The sequence below is a fragment of the Scyliorhinus torazame genome, chromosome 7, assembly GCF_047496885.1.
Source record: "Scyliorhinus torazame isolate Kashiwa2021f chromosome 7, sScyTor2.1, whole genome shotgun sequence".
Lineage (NCBI taxonomy): Eukaryota > Metazoa > Chordata > Chondrichthyes > Carcharhiniformes > Scyliorhinidae > Scyliorhinus > Scyliorhinus torazame.
Window position 1 is genome coordinate 86,824,541 of NC_092713.1, and position 18,799 is coordinate 86,843,339.

The 18,799-nt window shown below is 46.5% G+C and overlaps 1 protein-coding gene across 1 annotated transcript in view; it reads right to left on the minus strand.

Annotated features, from left to right (window-relative positions):
- LOC140426353 (complement component C8 alpha chain-like) overlaps window positions 1–18,363 on the minus strand; it is a 94,613-nt gene extending 76,250 nt beyond the window's left edge. Inside the window, exons 1-2 of the mRNA XM_072511011.1 lie at window positions 18,229–18,363; window positions 15,316–15,433 (exon numbers count right to left, since the gene is read on the minus strand). Coding sequence (XP_072367112.1) covers window positions 15,316–15,433; window positions 18,229–18,314 — 204 coding nt within the window. The 5' untranslated portion in view covers window positions 18,315–18,363. The remainder of the gene's footprint in view (window positions 1–15,315; window positions 15,434–18,228) is intronic.
- Window positions 18,364–18,799: the final 436 nt, after the last annotated feature.

Sequence of the window (18,799 nt, forward strand, 5' to 3'; positions counted from 1 at the left end):
TTTTACCTTTGCTTAACCTATCAGACAGTTATGTCTTGCAGGTGCAAATGACACGAGGGAAGGGGAAATAGGGAAGCGAGGTATTTAAAAGAGAAGTACTAAACTATTCTGGCTAAACTTAGAAGACTACCATCAACAGAGAACAACAGAATGCAAAAAACAAGCAGGACCAGTCACAGTATGAGAACCAAGTTAACTGGCTGGTTGCATTGTATAGAATCTGGTAGGGAACAATAGAAAGGATTGATGATTTTTGCCCTCAGTAGGATAAGGGATACCTCTCATTGGGATCAGTTAATGTCAAGGGTACCTTACCTCGTCAGCTGTATCTGGGGATGCAGTGCGTTACTGCTGGTGAATGGGGAATTGGGGTTACCATTACTGGTATTAAACTTGAATTTGTTATTCATGTACTTTGATTTTTGTTTTGATTTGATTTATTATTGTCACATGTATTAGTTTATAGTGAAAAGTGTTGTTTCTCGCATGCTGTAAAGACAACGCATACCATACATAGGGAAGGAAGGAGAGACTACAGAATGTAATGTTACAGTCATAGCAAGGGTGTAGAGAAAAGATCAACTTAATATGAGGTAGGTCCATTCAAAAGTCTGATGGCAGCAGGGAAGAAGCTGTTCCTGAGTCGGTTGATATGTGACCTCAAACTTTTGTATCTTTTCCCTGACGGAAGAAGATGGAAGAGAGTATGTTTGCGCAGCACGGTAGCACAAGTGGCTAACACTTTGGCTTCACATCGCCAGGGTCCCAGGTTTGATTCCCCGCTAGGTCACTGTCTGTTCAGAGTCTGCACATTCTCCCTGTGTCTGCGTGGGTTTCCTTTGGGTGCTCTGGTTTCCTCCCACAGTCCAAAGACGTGCAGGTTAGGTAGACTGGCCATGCTAAATTGCCCTTAGTGTCCAAAAAGTGTAGGAGGGGTTATTGGGTTACGGGGATAGGGTGGAAGCGAGGGCTTAAGTGGGTCAGTGCCGACTCGATGGGTCGAATGGCCTCCTTCTGCACTGTATGTTCTATATGTCCAGGGTGTGTGGGGTCCTTAATTATGCTGGTTGCCTTTCCGAGGAAGCGGGAATTATAGATAGAGTCGATGGATGGGAGGCTGGTTTGCGTGATGGATTGGGCTACATTCACAACCTTTTGTAGTTTCCTGCGGTCTTGGGCAGAGCAAGAACCATACCAAACTGTGATACAACCAGAAAGAATGCTTTGAATGATCCATCTGTAAACGTTGGTGAGAGTCGTAGCTGACATACCAAATTTCCTTAGTCTGTACAGCTCAAGCAGAAAGAGATTGTCTAGCTTACAGTCTCCCTGCCTCCTCCTCCTTGTCTATCTCCTCATGCTCCTATTCCTCAGATTCTCTGTTGATAGCCAGGGTTGTCTCTTACTGATGGGAAGATTCTGCAGTCCACAGCATACCATCACAAATCTTGACACTCACTCAGCTGAGTACTTCAATGTTCCTCCAGAGTGGTCCAGACAGCAGAATCATTGCTTTTGCATACCCATAGTCTGCTTTATCGCCCTTCCTGCAGCAGCATGACTCACATTGAATGCATGCCAGGCACGTCGTATGAGCTGCAAAGCAGTGTCATCAGTCATGTCCTCAGCGGATAGCTCTTGTTGTTCAGTAACCACCCTTTGATTTTCTGTGGTAGCTGAAGAACAGCTGGAACACTGGATGGCTGCAGAATGGAGGCATCATGCTGCCAGGATAGGTTTCATTACCTATGATCACATGTATTATGCAGGTCACTGCATGTTGAGATAGTGGAATTTATTTTGGTTCTGAAACAAGGCAGAGTTGACATATTGTTCCCCCAAAGTAATGTGTGTGCAATCAGTGGCACCCTGCACTACAGGAAAGCCTGCAATCCTTCGAAACCCACACTCTTGCTCCACCTGCTTCAACCTAGCAAGAGAGGGTGAAATGAACTTATCACTCCTTATGCAACAATGGACTGCAGTATCATAAAAAAATCATAGCTACAATTACATTCACAGCCGCTGGCAATGCAGTCCCCTTACCCTACTCTGAGGTTGGCGCTGTGGCTGCTGCAGTTGGCAGATACCTGTGACAACCTCCTTGCCAAGTGCTGACATCTGTCATCATTGCTGAAATTTGGATAAAACAATTGCTCCCTGAACACCCTTGAGTGGATATGCCCTGCTGAGGGTCCTTCGCCCTTCTCATCCTCCTCCTTCTTTATGCAGCGTGACCTGCTTTGCATGGTCTCTGGTCATTCTCCAAACCATGCTGGATTCCAAGAGGAATACTTACTCGTGTCTGGCAATAGCTGGTTTGTGCAGAATCCTTGTAGTCAGCAGAATGTACCTTCTGCAGCTGCCACATTACTCCCTGTATTCTTTAGCAAATTTAAACAACTATAGAAACATGCACCAAAATTGCCAGAAGAAACAAATGACAAATAACCTGGAAGTAGTTTTTAAAAAATATATATTTTATTCAAATTTTTCGGCCAAACAAAATAGTACAAAGGTTTTTCCCTTTTTACAACAATAAAACAATATAAATAACAGTGACCGTTTATAACAAATAAATAATATATAAACTAAATGGCAACTGCCATAACAAAAATAATAGCTCTCCCAAATAATAAAATCAAGCAATCCAATATACATAACCAAGTACAAATATCTATACAAAAACACCCCTGAGGATCCACCCGAGCCCCCCCCCCCCCCCCCCCCGCCGCCCCCGCCCCCCGCCCCCCCCGCCCCCGCCCCCCCCACCCCCCCACCCCCCCCGCCCCCCCACCCCCGCCCCCCCCGCCCCCCCCGCCCCCCCACCCCCACCCCCCCCACATAAGCAATATCCTTCGCCGGGCTACTAGAGACGCAAAGGCCAAAACATCAGCCTCTCTCGCCTCCTGCACTCCCGGCTCTTCTGCAACACCAAATATAGCCAACCCCCAGCCTGGCTCGACCTGGACCCCCACCACCTTCGAAAGCACATTTGCCACCCCGACCCAGAACCCCTGCAGTGCCGGGCATGACCAAAACATGTGGGTGTGGTTTGCTGGGCTCCTCGAGCATCTCCCACACCTATCCTCTACCCCGAAAAATTTACTGAGCCTTGCTCCGGTCATATGCGCCCTGTGCAAAACCTTGAACTGTATCAGGCTAAGCCTGGCGCACGAGGACGAAGAGTTTACCCTACGTAGGGCATCTGCCCACAGCCCCTCTTCAATCTCTTCCCCCAGCTCTTCTTCCCATTTTCCCTTCAGCTCATCCACCATGATCTCCCCCTCGTCCCTCATTTCCCTGTATATGTCCGACACCCTACCATCCCCCACCCATGTCCCTGAGATCACTCTATCCTGAATCTCCTGTGTCAGGAGCTGCAGGAATTCCCTCCCCTGTTGGCTCGCAAAAGCCCTCAGTTGCATGTACCGAAATGCATTCCCTTGGGGCAACCCATATGTTTCCGTCAGCGCTCCCAGACTCGCAAACGTCACGTCGAAGAACAGATCCCTCAGTTGCACAATCCCAGCTCTCTGCCATGCTCTAAATCCCCCATCTATTCTCCCCGGGACAAACCTATGATTATTTCTTATCGGGGACCGCACCGAGGCTCCCGTCATTCCACTATGCCGTCTCCACTGCCCCCAAATTTTCAATGTTGCCATCACCACTGGACTTGTGGTGTATTTCTTCGGGGAGAACGGCAAGGCCCCATCACCAGTGCTTGTAGGCTGGTTCCTTTGCAGGACGCCATCTCCAATCACTTCCACGCCGCTCCCTCCCCTTCTCCCATCCACTTACACACCATTGAAATATTGGCGGCACGGTAGCCTTGTGGATAGCACAATTGCTTCACAGCTCCAGGGTCCCAGGTTCGATTCCGGCTTGGGTCACTGTCTGTGCGGAGTCTGCACATCCTCCCCGTGTGTGCGTGGGTTTCCTCCGGGTGCTCCGGTTTCCTCCCACAGTCCAAAGATGTGCAGGTTAGGTGGATTGGCCATGATAAATTGCCCTTAGTGTCCAAAATTGCCCTTAGTGTTGGGTTGGGTGGGGTTACTGGGTTATGGGGATAGGGTGGTGGTGTTGACCTTGGGTAGGGTGCTCTTTCCAAGAGCCGGTGCAGACTCGATGGGCCGAATGGCCTCCTTCTGCACTGTAAATTCTATGAAATAGTACTCACTTCAGCTCGGTAGTGACAGTCCCCCCTCTCCCTGCTACGCTGCAAGAACCCCCTCCTCACTTTCGGGGTCGTCCCAGCCCACACAAAACTCATGACACTTTTCTCGATTTTCTTGAAAAAAGCCTTCGTGACCATCACCGGGAGGCACTGAAACACAAAAAGAATCTCGGGAAGACTACCATTTTGACCGCCTGCACCCTACCCACTAGTGACAGGGGCACCATGTCCCATCTCTTAAAATCCTCCTCCATCTGTTCCACCAATCGTGTTAGATTTAGCCTATGTAAGGTTCCCCAACTCCTGGCTATCTGAATCCCTAAGTACCGGAAATCTCTTGTTACCTTCCTCAGCGGTAAATCATCTATTCCCCTACTCTGCTCCCCCGGATGCACCACAAACAACTCACTCTTCCCCATATTCAATTTGTAACCCGAGAATTCCCCAAACTCCCTGAGTGTCTGCATTATCGCAGGCATCCCCTCCACTGGGTCCGCAACATACAGCAATAAATCATCTGCATACAATGATACCGGGTGTTCTTCTCCTCCCCTGAGTACTCCCCTCCACTTCCTGGAGCCCCTCAATACTATGGCCAGGGGCTCAATTGCCAATGCAAACAGTAACGGAGACAGGGGACACCCCTGCCTCGTCCCTCTATAAAGACGGAAGTAGTCAGACCTCTGCCTGTTCGTGATCACACTTGCCACCGGGACCCTATATAGCAGCTGTACCCATCCAATAAACCCTTCTCCAAAACCAAATCTCCTCAACACTTCCCACAGGTAGTCCCACTCCACTCTGTCAAATGCTTTCTCGGCGTCCATCGCCACCACTATCTCCGCCTCCCCCTCTGGTGGGGGCATCATCATCACCCCTAGCAGCCTCTGTATGTTCGTGTTCAGCTGTCTCCCCTTAACGAACCCAGTTTGATCCTCGTGGACCACCCCCAGGACACAATCCTCTATCCTCGTCGCCATCACGTTGGCCAGGAGCTTAGCATCTACGTTCAAAAAGGAAATGGGCCTGTAGGACCCACACTGCAGCGGGTCTTTTTCCTTCTTCAAAAGTAACGATATCGTCGCCTCCGACATAGTCGGGGGCAGCTTCCCCCTTTCCCTGGCCTCATTAAAGGTTCTCGTCAAAAGCGGGGCCAGTAGGTCCATATATTTCCGATAAAATTCCACCGGGAACCCATCCGGTCCCGGGGCCTTCCCCGCCTGCATGCTCCCAATCCCCTTTATCACCTCCTCCACCTCAATCTGTGCTCCCAGTCCCGCCCTCTCCTGCTCCTCCACCTTCAGGAATTCCAGCTGATCCAGGAAATGCATCATTCCCTCCTTCCCTTCCGGGGACTGAGCCTTATACAACCTCTCATAGAATGCCTTGAACACCCCATTCACTCTCTCCTCTCCCCGCTCCATCTCTCCCTCCTCATCTCTCACCCCACCTATCTCCCTCGCCGCTCCCCTCTTCCTCAATTGTTGGGCCAGTAACCGGCTCGCCTTCTCTCCATACTCATACTGTACACCCTGTGCCCTCCTCCACTGTGCCTCTGCCTTACCCGTGGTCAGCAGGTCAAATTCCACATGTAACCTTTGTCTTTCCCTGTACAGTCCCTCCTCCGGTGCCTCTGCATATTGCCTGTCCACCCTCAGAAGTTCTCTCAACAATCGCTCCCTTTCTTTACACTCTTGCTTCCCTTTATGTGCCCTTATGGATATCAGTTCCCCTCTGACCACCGCCTTCAACGCCTCCCAGACCACTGCCACCTGAACCTCTCCATTGTCATTAAGCTCCAAGTACCTTTCGATACACCCCCTCACCCTTAGACATACCCCCTCATCCGCCAATAAGCCCATATCCATTCTCCAGAGTGGGTGCTGTTCTTTTTCCTCTCCTACCTCCAGATCTACCCAATGTGGAGCATGGTCCGAGATGGCTATGGCCGTATACTCTGTCCCTGTCACCTTCGGGATCAGTGCCCTTCCCAGGACAAAAAAGTCTATCCGTGAATATACCTTGTGAACATGGGAGAAAAATGAGAACTCCTTACTCCTAGGCCTGCTAAATCTCCAGGGGTCTACTCCTCCCATCTGCTCCATGAAGTCCTTCAGCACCTTGGCTGCTGCCGGCCTCCTCCCGGTCCTGGACCTCGACCGGTCCAGCCCTGGATCAAGCACCGTATTGAAGTCTCCCCCCATTACCAACTTTCCCGCCTCCAGGTCCGGGATACGCCCCAACATACGCCTCATGAAGTTTGCATCATCCCAGTTCGGGGCGTACACGTTCACCAGAACCACCGCCTCCCCTTGCAATCTGCCACTCACCATCACATATCTACCCCCACTGTCCGCCACTATGGTCTTTGCCTCAAACAGTACCCGTTTCCCCACTAAAATAGCCAACCCCCTTTGCTTTGCATCTAAACCTGAATGAAACACCTGTCCCACCCACCCTTTACGTAGTAAAACCTGGTCTGTCCGTTTCAGGTGCGTCTCCGCCAACATAACCACATCTGCCTTTAATTTATTTAGGTGTGCGAGTACCCGTGCCCTTTTAATCGGACCATTCAGCCCTCTCACGTTCCACGTGATCAGCCGGGTTGGGGGGTTCTTTACCCCCCCCCCCCCCGTCGACTAGCCATCCCCTTTTTTAACCCAGCTCCTTACCCGGTTCCCACGTACCCGTATATCCCACCGACGGTGCCCTCCCGCCTCGACCACCCCATCCCATAACAGCTCCCCCTTCTCCTTAGCAGCAGCAACCCAGTTAACTCCCTCCCCCCCCTCCGCTAGATCCCCCTCTAGCGTAATTACACCCCCCATGTTGCTCCCAGAAGTCAGCGAACTCTGGCTGACCTCGGCTTCCCCGTTTGCCCTCGGCCCCTCACTGTGCGAGGCCCCCTCCTTCCTGCGTCCCTGTTCCCGCCATAATTACCATAGCGCGGGAGCAACTCCTGCGTTTCCCACTCGGCCCCGCCCCTAATGGCGCAGTTCCCCTCTCCTTCCCCTTTCCTTCCCACCGGCGCCCACAGTTCCTCATACTCCCCCCCCCCACCCCCCAACGAGGGGAAGAGAGAAAAGTTACAGGATTGAAAAATTAACAAATTGAAAAATCTTCCCCCCCCCCCTTCCCTTCCCCTTCCTCGCCCCACATAATCACCCCACCACTTTATCCCAGAAGCTCTTTCTCTTGCCAGACTATTCCAGCTTCTCGTCCACAATGAATGTCCACGCCTCTTCTGCCGTCTCAAAGTAGTGGTGCTTCCCTTGGTTTGTGACCCACAATCTCGCCGGTTGCAACATTCCAAATTTAACCTTCTTTTTGTGAAGCACCGCCTTAGCCCGATTGAAACTTGCCCTCCTTCTCGCCACCTCCGCACTCCAATCCTGGTATACGCGGATCACCGCGTTCTCCCACCTACTGCTCCGAGTTTTCGTCGCCCATCTTAGGACCATCTCTCTGTCGTTGTAGCGGTGGAACCTCACCACTTGAGGTATTTCTCCAGCCTTTGGTCTTCGCGCCAGATCTCGATAAGCTCCCTCCACCTCCAAAGGGCCCGTCGGGGCCTCCGATCCCATTAGCGAGTGAAGCATCGTGCTCACATATGCCCCGACGTCCGCCCCCTCTGCGCCTTCGGGAAGACCCAGGACTCTTAAATTCTTCCTCCTCGAATTATTCTCCAGGGCTTCCAACCTCTCCACACACCTTTTGTGCTGTGCCTCGTATGTCTCTGTCTTCACCACCAGGCCCTGTATTTCATCTTCATTTTCAGCAGCCTTTGCCTTCACGACCCGAAGCTCCAGCTCCTGGGTCCTCTGCGCCTCCTTTAGCCCTTCAATCGCCTGTAGCATCGGGGCCAACACCTCCTTCTTCAGCTCTTCCACACAGCGCCGCAGGAACTCTTGTTCCTCCGGGCCCCATACCAAACGGCCACCTTCCGACGCCATCTTGCTTCGAGCTTCCCTTCCTTGCCGCTGCTCCAAAGGATCCACTGCAATCCGGCCGCTATCCTCTCCTTTTTCCATATATATCCGGGGGGATTCCCTTCTATTTCACCGCACAGTGATTTTGGCCGTTAAAAATTGCCGTTGGGGCTCCTAATAAGAGCCCAAAAGTCCGTTCCAACGGGAAGTGCCGAAACATGCGACTCAGCTGGTCATTGCCGCACCCGGATGTCAACCTGGAAGTAGTTGATGATTGCTTTAAATAATGCTGCGGAGGGAGTTTTTCATGCTGCTTAACCTTCACATGTGTTTAGGTGGAGCTCCAAAATGACAGTGCTAACATCAAGTCAGTGTGTACATCCTGATCTGTTTGCTCTGCAAACGTCTTGTGAATGCTAAGTGGGTGGATGCGAACACTTTTACTAAGATGGCGTCTGCCATTATTTGTATTGGGTTATCCACATGTACCACAGACACCTTTTGAAACCCTAAGCCACAAAACAGGTGCTATGAACCCAGTTTCATCCAAATTGTGTTTTATAATGTATTTTTTATTCCCAATTTCAATGGCAAATAACAATCCACATCCATTTCTTTCTGATTGCTAAACAGGTACGTATGTTCTCTTGGGTTGGTAATTTGCATTAACTGCAATTTTTTATCTTGTTTGTTATTTACAGCACAGAAGGAGGCCATTCGGCCCATCGTGTCTGTACTGGCTCCCAAAGGAGCAACCTAGCAAGTCCCATTCCCCAGCCCTATCTCTGCAGTCCTCTAAATTCATCACTTTCAAATATATATGCAGCTCTTTTGAAACCTCCTTTGAAATCAACCTCCACCACTCTCCCAGGCAGTGCATTCCAAACCCCAACAACTCTGTGAGTAAATAAGTTTCCCCTCGTCTCACTCCTAGCTCTATTTCTGACCATCTTGAAGTTGTGACCCCAAGTCATTGACATACCAAGTAGTGGAAACAGAATATCCTTCTTTACCCTGTCAAAATTGTTCCGAATTTTGAACACCTCAATAAGGTCACCTCATGGCTCAGCACGGTGGCGCAGGGGTTAGCATTACTGCCTCATGGCGTTGAGGTCCCAGGTTCAATCCCAGCTCTGGATCACTGCCCATGTGGAGTTTGCACATTCTCCCCATGTTTGCGTGGGTTCTGCCCCCACAACCCAAAAGTTGTGCAGGGCAGGTGGATTGTCCACGCTAAATTTCCCCTTAATTTGAAAAAATGAATTGGGTACTCTAAATTCATATTCAAAAAATAAGGTCACCTTTTAATCTTCTCTTCTCCAAGGGGACAAGCCCAATTTCTCCAATCTTTCGTTGTGTCTAAAATTCCTCATTCCTGGTACCATTCTAGTAAATCTCCTCTGCACTCGCTCCAGGGCTTTAAATCCTTCCTTAAATAAAGTGCTCAGAACTGAACACAATATTCCAAATGTGTTCAGACCAATGATTTGTAGAGGTGTAGCAGCACTTCCTTGCTTTTATACTCAATCTATGCCTCTATTTATAAACCCAAGGATGCTATAAGCCTTCTTAACAACTGTTTCAACTTGCCTGGCCACCTTCAGAGAATGATGCATTTGAACCCTGAGGTCTCTCTGCTCCTGTACTCCTCTCAAGGTTGTACCATTGAGCCTTTTTTTGTCTCCCATGCTTCTTCTACCAAAATGCATTACCTCACATTTTGCTGCATTGAAGTTCATTTGTCAGGCTCGGCCGATTTGGCCAACCAGTCAATGTCCCTCTAAAGTCATACAGCATCATCCACATAACTCATTATTCTCCCTAGCTTAGTATCATCTGCAGATTGAGAGATTTTGTCCTCAACAGCCACTTCAAAATCATTTATATAAATCAGGAAAAGTAAGTGTCCCAACACTGAGGCATGGGGAACACCACTTTCAACTTGTTTCCAGTCTGAGAAATGCCCATCTATACCTACCCTCTGTTTCCTATCTCTTAGCCAACTTCTAATCCATGCAGCCAAGGACCCATCAATCCCAAACATTTTGAATTTGCTAACCAACCTGCCATGTGGCATTGTATCAAATGCATCTTCTGTGTCATCTTGGAAATAAGTAATGTTATCCTAACCTGAATGGATGTTTTAAATCAATCAAGCACATTTCCCATTGCCTGCTGATATTGAGGAAGCTCTCCAAATAACATGGCTTATTTGTCGTTAACATCTGTCTTAAATTTAGTTATGTTCTGTTAAGTCTACAACTCCAGAATAGCCTAGACTTTATCTCCCCTGAACCCTGTTCCCTTGTCAGAATGTCAGTCATATAAAATGGCACATTCCTATTGATACTCCTTAAATTCAAATCTCTAATTGGTTCATGGAACATTGGGCAGAATTGTCAACCCTGTCAAAATATTCTTCCAGCAAGGACAATCATAGGTCCCATCCCCAGTGGCCGGTGAGTCCTGTTGGCCATCAAGATCTTTCCAGAGATAGCCAATTGAGAGACTGCTTCTGGGAGCCCTGTGTGATTCGAGACAGAAAGTGGGTTCCTGAAGCTGCAGGTTTAATCAGAGGCTTGCAGCTTTGTAAGGTCAGCAGCCAACGTTGGGAGAGGTAGGCATTGCTCAGGCAGCATGGAGAGTGCAAGGGCACCTAAAAATGGAGGGGCACACGGAAGTGTACATAAAATATGAAACCTGTTGGGGGCTGAGGCCAGTAGGCCCCTTGGAGCAGAGGGGAATTCCCTCTGGAGGAAATGTTTCAGCTGTGGGTGAGGCTTTTCACCCTGCAGCCCTTTCACTGGAGCATGGAACCTCTGGCTTTCATGGCTCCCTGGCTTCCTGTCGGGAGGTCACCTCGACTAAGCAGCGAGGCTCAGCATTCAGCAAGAGGTTGGTCCGACATGGGAACATCTCGGCAGAGTCCTCCACGTCCCTCTTATTAGTCTCCTGCCTAGTGATTACTGACTATCTGCTTCTGCCATTGTGACTTGCCTTCGACACAATCACTGGAAGGCATGAATGTGTCAGTCTCACCTTTGACATTGCCTTCATGGGACCAGTAAGATTTTACCCATCAGGTGCATACCACTCATACAGAGATTATTCTGCTTTTACTTTTCAAAAATCTCAGTTTACTCTTTTGGAATGTTATCAATTATTATGGGAATCTGGTATTGTTGAAGCGGTAGACTACAATTTCAGTTATACAAAACTTAAGCCTCTCTTTCTGCAATAATTTGAAAGATGGAACATTTTCAGCAAGTCACCAGATCCCAGAAGTAAATAATTGGTTTCACTTAATATTTTATCTGTCCTAGTGAAATATTTTCCTTGCAAAAGATAATATTTGTAATAGATTATCTGAATAAACACATGTCTGATCAGATGCAAGCTATTTTGAAATCATATTTGTTTAAGATTAGCTGGGTTTATGAAACTAGTCCAGAAATAATGATGCTGGCCAGGAAATTCTGGAGCCCTTCATTACAGCCAATAATCATTGCATTGCATTCTTACTTTAACCAATTCTTTCCAGGTCAGCCAAAACGGGAACTTTATAGCTTCTTCAATCTTCTTTTTTATTACATTCAATACATTCAACAGATATTTAAAATCCATGTGTTATCAACAACCCAATGTGACTTGGTTAACTTTGCCTCTCCAATTCTTTGCAACATTGGTTGGGTCCTGCACTGTGACTTTGATCTTCCATCTTTGTTTCTTAACATAGCTGAATTGCTGTAGCTCCAGCCACAGAAACAGCCACCTTTTCCTGACACACACCATTATTGTAGGAATCTCGTGATATTTATAAATTGGATATTTTATTCTTCCCTGTTAGTTTAGAGAGAAATAAAGTGACCGAATCCAGCGTGAGAAAAATTATCAATATTCACAAAGTAGACCTGAAATTACTCTGTTCTGATCATGCCTGGATGCAACTTTGCTTTATTTTCTAATCTTAAAATTTATATGCATATTCTTATTTACACAGTAACTTTCCAAAATAACCAGGGAGTTTTTATTTGTAATTAGCCAGGATACTTCAGTGTACATTACATCAACATAACGTTAATTTATAATTCTTTCAAACAAACTCAATTGTTTTGAACTCAACATCAGATCAGAAGTGTGATGGGTTGCATCCTCTGAATCAATTGGTCCTACTTTTTATTCACTCAGGAGATGTGAACATGACTGGTAAGGCCAGCATTTATTGCCCATACCAAATTTTTTTTCTTCTTTTCTTTTTTTAAATTTAGAGTGCCCAATTCATTTTTCCAATTAAGGGGCAATTTAGGGTGGCCAATCCACCTACTCTGCACATCTATTGGGTTGTGGGGGCGAAACCCTTGCAAACATGGGGAGAATGTGCAAACACTACATGGACAGTGACCCAGAGCCGGGATGGAACCTGGGACCTCAGTGCCGTGAGGCTGCTGTGCCACCCACTACGCCACCGTGCTGCCCGCCCATACCAAACTGACCTTGAGAAACAGGTGGTTAGATCCAAGACACAACTCAAGAGTGTGATGGAATTCTGTTAGAAGGGGAGTTTCGGGGTTTTGATCAGTGGCAGTGAAGGGGCAGCAAAATAGTTTCCAGTTGGGATACAATGTGGCTTGGAGGTGGTGGGGTTTCCATGCATCTGTTGCCCTTATTCTTCTAGATTTAGAAGGTGCTGTTGAAAGGAGCATTAGTGAATTGTTGCAGTGCATCTTGAAGATGGCGCACATAGCGACCACTGTGTACCAGTCGTGAAGGAAATGAATGTTTAAGGTGCTGCATGGGATATGGATAAATCAGGCTGCTCTGCCTTGGATGGTGTTGAGCTCCTTGAGTGTTGTTGGAACTGCACTCATCCAGGCACGTGGAGAGTATTCCATCACACATCTGACTTGTGGATGCTGAACAGGGAAGTTAGAAGATAAGTTACTTAGAATTCCCAGTTAACCTGCTCCAGTTAAGTTTCTGATGAATGCTAATCCCCCCCCCCCCCCCTCCCCAGGATGTTGATAGACAGGGATTTGTCAATGGTGATGCCATTGAATATCAAGGGGAGATGGTTATGTGCTCTGTTGTTGAAGGTGATCATATGCTCTGTTGTTGGAGATGGTCATTGACTGGTACCTGTGTAACACAAATGCCGTTTGCCACTTATCTGCCCAAGTTTGAATGTTGTCTAGGTTTTGCTGTATGCAGGCATGGACTGCTTCATTTGAGGAGTTGCGGATAGTACTGGACATTGTGCAATCATCAGCAAACACCCCACTTCTGACCTTATGATGGAAGCAAAGTCACAGATGAAGCAACGGAAGATGGTTTGGCCGAGGACACAACTCTGAGGAAGGGCTGCAGCGATGTCCTCGGCCTGAGATTGACCTACAACAATCACAACCATCTTCCCTTGTGCTCGTATTGACTCCAACTAGTAGAGAGTTTCCCCCTGATTCAGTTTGACTTTAATTTTGCATGGAGTCCTTGATGCCACACTTGGTCAAATCTGCCTTGATGTCAATGGCAGTCAAAGAAACAAAGAACAATACAGCACAGGAACAGGTCCTTCAGTCCTCCAAGCCTGGACCGGTCATGATACCAACCTTTGCCAAAACCCTCAGCGCTTTCTTATGCCATATCCCTCTATACTATCCTATCCATGTTTTTGTCAAGATGTCTTTTGAACGCCGTTATTGTATCTGCTTCCACAACCTCCCCTGACAACGCGTTCCAGTCACTCACCACCTTTTGCGTAAAAAACCTGCCTCGCGCATCTCCTCTAAACTTTGCCCCATGGACCTTAAACCTATGCCGCCTGGTGACTGACTCCTCCACCCTGGGATAAAATGCCTGCCCATCCACTCTATCCATGCCACTCAATCTTGTAGGCCTTTATCAGGTCATACCTCAACCTCTGTCTTTCTAGTGAAAACAGTCCGAGTCTATTCAGCCTCTCCACATAGCTAACACCCTCCAGACCAGGCAACATCATAGTAAACCTCCTCTGTACCCTCTCTAAAGCTCCACATCCTTCTGGTAGTGTGGCGACCAGAATTGTGCGCAATATTCCAAGTGTGGCCTTATCAAGGTTCTTTACAACTGTAGCATGACTTGCCAGGTTTTATACTCACCCTTACATCACCTCTGGAATTCAGCTCTTGTTTGGTCAAAGGCTATAATGAGATCTGAAGCAGAGAGCCTTGCTGGTTCCCAAACTGAGCATCCGCAAGCAGGGTATTGCTAAGTAAGTGCATCGTCAGCAACTCGTTCCATCACTTTGCTGATGATTAAGAATAGGCTGATGGGGTGGTAATTGGCAGGATTGGATTTTTCCTGCTTTTTGTGGACAGGACATACCTGTGAAATTCTCCACATTGTAGGGTAGATGCTAATGTTGGAGCTGTATTGGAACAGATAGGCTGGGGTGTAGTTAATTCTGGACCAAGTCTTTGGTTCTACAGCCAGGATGTCATCAGGGCCCATAGCCTTTGCTATACTTACTGCTTCCAGCTGTTTCTCAATATCATGTGCAGTGAATTGTATTGGCCAAAGACCAGCTTCTATGATTCTGGGGAGCTTAGGAAGAGGCAGAGATGGCTCACCCATTCGGCACTTCTGGTTGAGGATGGTTTCAAATGCAGTAGCCTTATTTTACACACAGTGAGTGTTCCGTAGGTGGATATAGGTGGTGGAATAAACACGACACAGAGTCAATGCCAGCATTGTGAGAGTCTGGGTCAGTCTCAGACAGTGGCCACAGAGTGGGCTGGAGTCAGTGGACATGGAACAGAGATGTGCACTAACACAAAATTACCCACAATTTAAGATTTATTGCTATCAAACCAGCAATCTCGCAAGACTGCAGGAAGGTTAGTGCATAAATGGCCAAATGCTACACTGATGAAACAGCATTAGAATTTTGGAAGTTTGGCAAATGGAATGTTAATAGAGTAGAGCAGAGACAGCTTTACTGGAATTTTAATTCTATTATAACCAATCTAAAGACCTTGATGGTGACAATGTCTCAGCTTTATGAGCAAGAAGTTCACAAAAAGCAGTTTTTCACACATCTCTTTCAGATGCAGTATGACCTGCTGCTCACTTCCCTCATTTCCCCATTTTATTTGTGATTGCACTTTATATTTTTATATAAATCATTTCCTAAACTTAAAAGTTAACTTGCCTTTGTCTATGAAATCATACCTTTTTTGTTTCGCATGGAGAGCACACTGTCCACGGTGCCCACTGGCCAAGTTGACAGTCAAGTGGGACAATGCTTCGGATCTTTCGGCCAGAATGATGCGCGCAACAATGTTCTGAACTATGTTGAAATAAAGAAATTTATACAATATCACATGGTCCCTTTTCTGCAAAGAACAAGTTATTTATCTATTGTTGATGGTAGGGCTCAGGATGCTAAGAATGACAATGTGCTCTCAGTGTACAGGGTTACTAGAACTGATGAAGGTGGTTTAAATTATTATTCCTTCAAGGGAGTACAAACAATTGCAATTGGTTATATTCCTTGAGTTTAGCAATTTAGAAATTCAGAACGATATTTCTGCGGCTGCCTACAGACAGCTGGCTATGCTCCACTGCTATGGCTTAACATCAACACAGAGCAGTAATATCCCACCTCCCACAGAGCAAACTGAATTGCAGCAATTGTGAAGGAAAATGCGGCTGAATATGATAGAGTTACATATAATCTCAAGGAATCGTGGTTTGACATGCAGAAATTTATGACTGGTTGGATTCTAGTGGCGTGTTGATGGACTAATAAGAACCTTGTGGCTCTCTGGTCACATACCTTTCTAACCAGTGTGGGGGTCCAAGGAGGTCAGCAAATTTCAGCAGAAGGTCTTCCACCTATAGAGTGCAAGACCTTGGAGTTCAGAGTTTTACTACTGGTTTGCATAATTGCCTATAGACGTTCTTGGTGCCAGCATTGACTCATTAGAGATTGCAAACTTACGTTGATGAGTATGGGGCTGGTATTCCTTGCCTGGTTTGTCCCAGAAAGGACATAATTTAACGCAAATAAAAACCAATTGCATTTTGAACTAAATTTTTGGCCTTTGAGGGCAAATTTTTTAAAGATGTGTTGGCCCGTTTTGGGAGTTATCGAGGGATTATGGAGCTGATTTTCCTGACTTCCTCAAGGACAATGCCATTTCCGTAAAGTTTAGCAAAGAAAACTACAGCTTGCATTTCTTGAGCCCTTCTAATGTGGTAAAAGTTAAATGGTCAGCAACTTAATTGAGATCAGGAGATGGTCTCAAGGACAAATGAACTCATGGAGCCAAAATGAGAATTCAGTGTAAAGTCAGAGGAGAACCTTTGTTAAATTTATTCTTTAATGGGATGTGGGTGTCGATGGCCATTTGTTGTCCATCCCTAGCCTTGGCAGAAGTTTGGCTTGGTTGGCAATGGGAATGGCGTGTTGCAGCTGAAAAAATATTCTTCAGTTTATTCATACAATCCATGAACTCCTACCATTTAATTGAGGGAAAGTGATAGGAAAGAGGGGAGAAGAAGAGATTCATTGTGGAGAAAAGAAACTTAGCCTTTATTTGGTGTTCCAGGATGATCAAGGACTAGTCAGTAATTTGGGTAGAGGAGACCAGGGTCAGATTGTGCTTGCTGATATTCAGACAGATCTCTGAGAAAAAGGAGGTGGCTCTAAGATTTTTGGTCTATTAGGAACAGGACAAAGCAGCCTGCTTGATTGCTACCTCTTCCACAACAAACATTAAAACCCTCCTTCACCGGCGAACAGTGGCAGCCGTGTGTACCATCTACAAGATGCACTGCAGTAACTTATCAGGGTTCCTTAGACAGCACCTTCCAAACCCATGATCACTACCATCTAGAAGGACAAGAGCAGCAGATACCTGGGTGCTGCAGCACCTGGGGGTTCCCCTCCAAGTGACTCACCACCCTGACTTGGAAATATATCACCGATCCTTCACTGTCCCTGGGGCAAAATCCTGGAATTCCCTCCCGAACAGCACTGTGGGTGTACCTACACCTCAGGGACTGCAGCGGTTCAAGAAGGCAGCTCACCACCACCTTCTCAAGGGCAATTAGGGTTGGGGAATAAATGCTGGCCTAGTCAGCGAAGCCCCCATCCCGTAAATTAATTTTTAAAAATATGGGAGGACGAATCTTGCTCTTGTATTGGTGCAGGCTCACTGCTAACATGCAAAGGGTGTGGCCCTCTTGTCTCAAGAGGTTATGTAGCTCTAATAAACCCAGATACAAAACAACGGAAGTAAAATCCATGACACCTTTTACCATTCTGACCCAGCTGCTCACTCCTATATACATTTTTATTAAACATTACCAATACCGCATATTTATATTGAAAAATTCAAAATTATAATATTTATGTTAAAACCCCAATTTTACTTTTCAAGATTTAAGAGGAATAGACTGGGAATTTACCCATTGGAGATGGGCTGGGAGGTTGGAGGGATGGTAAAATAATGGTGAAAGACATTGGGAGGGAGTCCATGGGATATTTCCAAATGGAGAAACAACAATAGCTCAACTTCCCGCCAACTGGAGGTGGAGGACCAATAAGGTATTTGATTGGTCTAACAAAAGCCATTTTACATCCATATTATAATTTTACCAACACTTTGGCATGTAGTACATCGAAGCAGTCTCCCAACAGCTTTCTTGGGAGGGGCCTTACCTTCCCGAATTACCATGGCCCAGGGAGGGGCCCCCACTGGCAATGGCTGCCCCCACATCTCCAGTGTTGCCACTGGAGGGTTCATCCCGCTGATCGCCGGAGCTAAATGGCATTGGCACATCTCCAAATCTCTTACTATCTTCAAGAGAACCTCAAAATGGAGGCACCGTTCTTTATCTTTGCAACCTCAGCAGGACTGCCATCCTTAATTGAATTGTTGTCCCAGTAAGGGCCTTGCCGCTACTTATAAAATTGCTACCGTTGTCCCATTGTTCACTCATGCAGGCTTGGGATCTGCATTTGTTTCCAATGTCAGGACTCACGGCGTGTCGATAAGATCCCAGCCACACATTTCACCACAAATACCACAACCAACACATAAGCCATCCCAGTTTTCTGAAGTGATAAACACTAACCTGATGTTGATCTGTTTCGAACTGGTAAAATAAGTAAAAAGCAACAGGCATGCAAAAGATGAGAAGCAACTCATAAGCAAATTCATTCTTCGTGCGACAATAAGCTAACTTATAATATAAGAAAATTTACACTTTATATCAAACAACCTGTTACTTGGACTAAAAATGTCAAGTGTTGCAAATTCCAATCAGAAAATGTCAAAATAAAAGGGTAAAACAAACAATCTACTTAATAAATGATTAATAGCAATGTAAATGCAGGAAGTAGACGTTGGGCCAATTCTTCATTTGAGCTTCGTTCTAAAACCGTTTTAGATCGAATACGTATTCTTGCATTACTGTATCAAACTTTACAAAAATTATTAAATTAAATGCTTTGGTTCGAATATTTAAAATTGTTGTTTTGCAATCGATTTCTAAGTGACAGTATTCTTTGATACAAGAATAATGTTTATCTCATTAATACAATTAATCATATTTCTTTGAAGTGTCTTGTAAAGCCTTGACATTGCAAATTGTCTGCAAGTTACATTGTGGGCCTGTTGCAATCTGCTATTCGTTTGTCATGTGA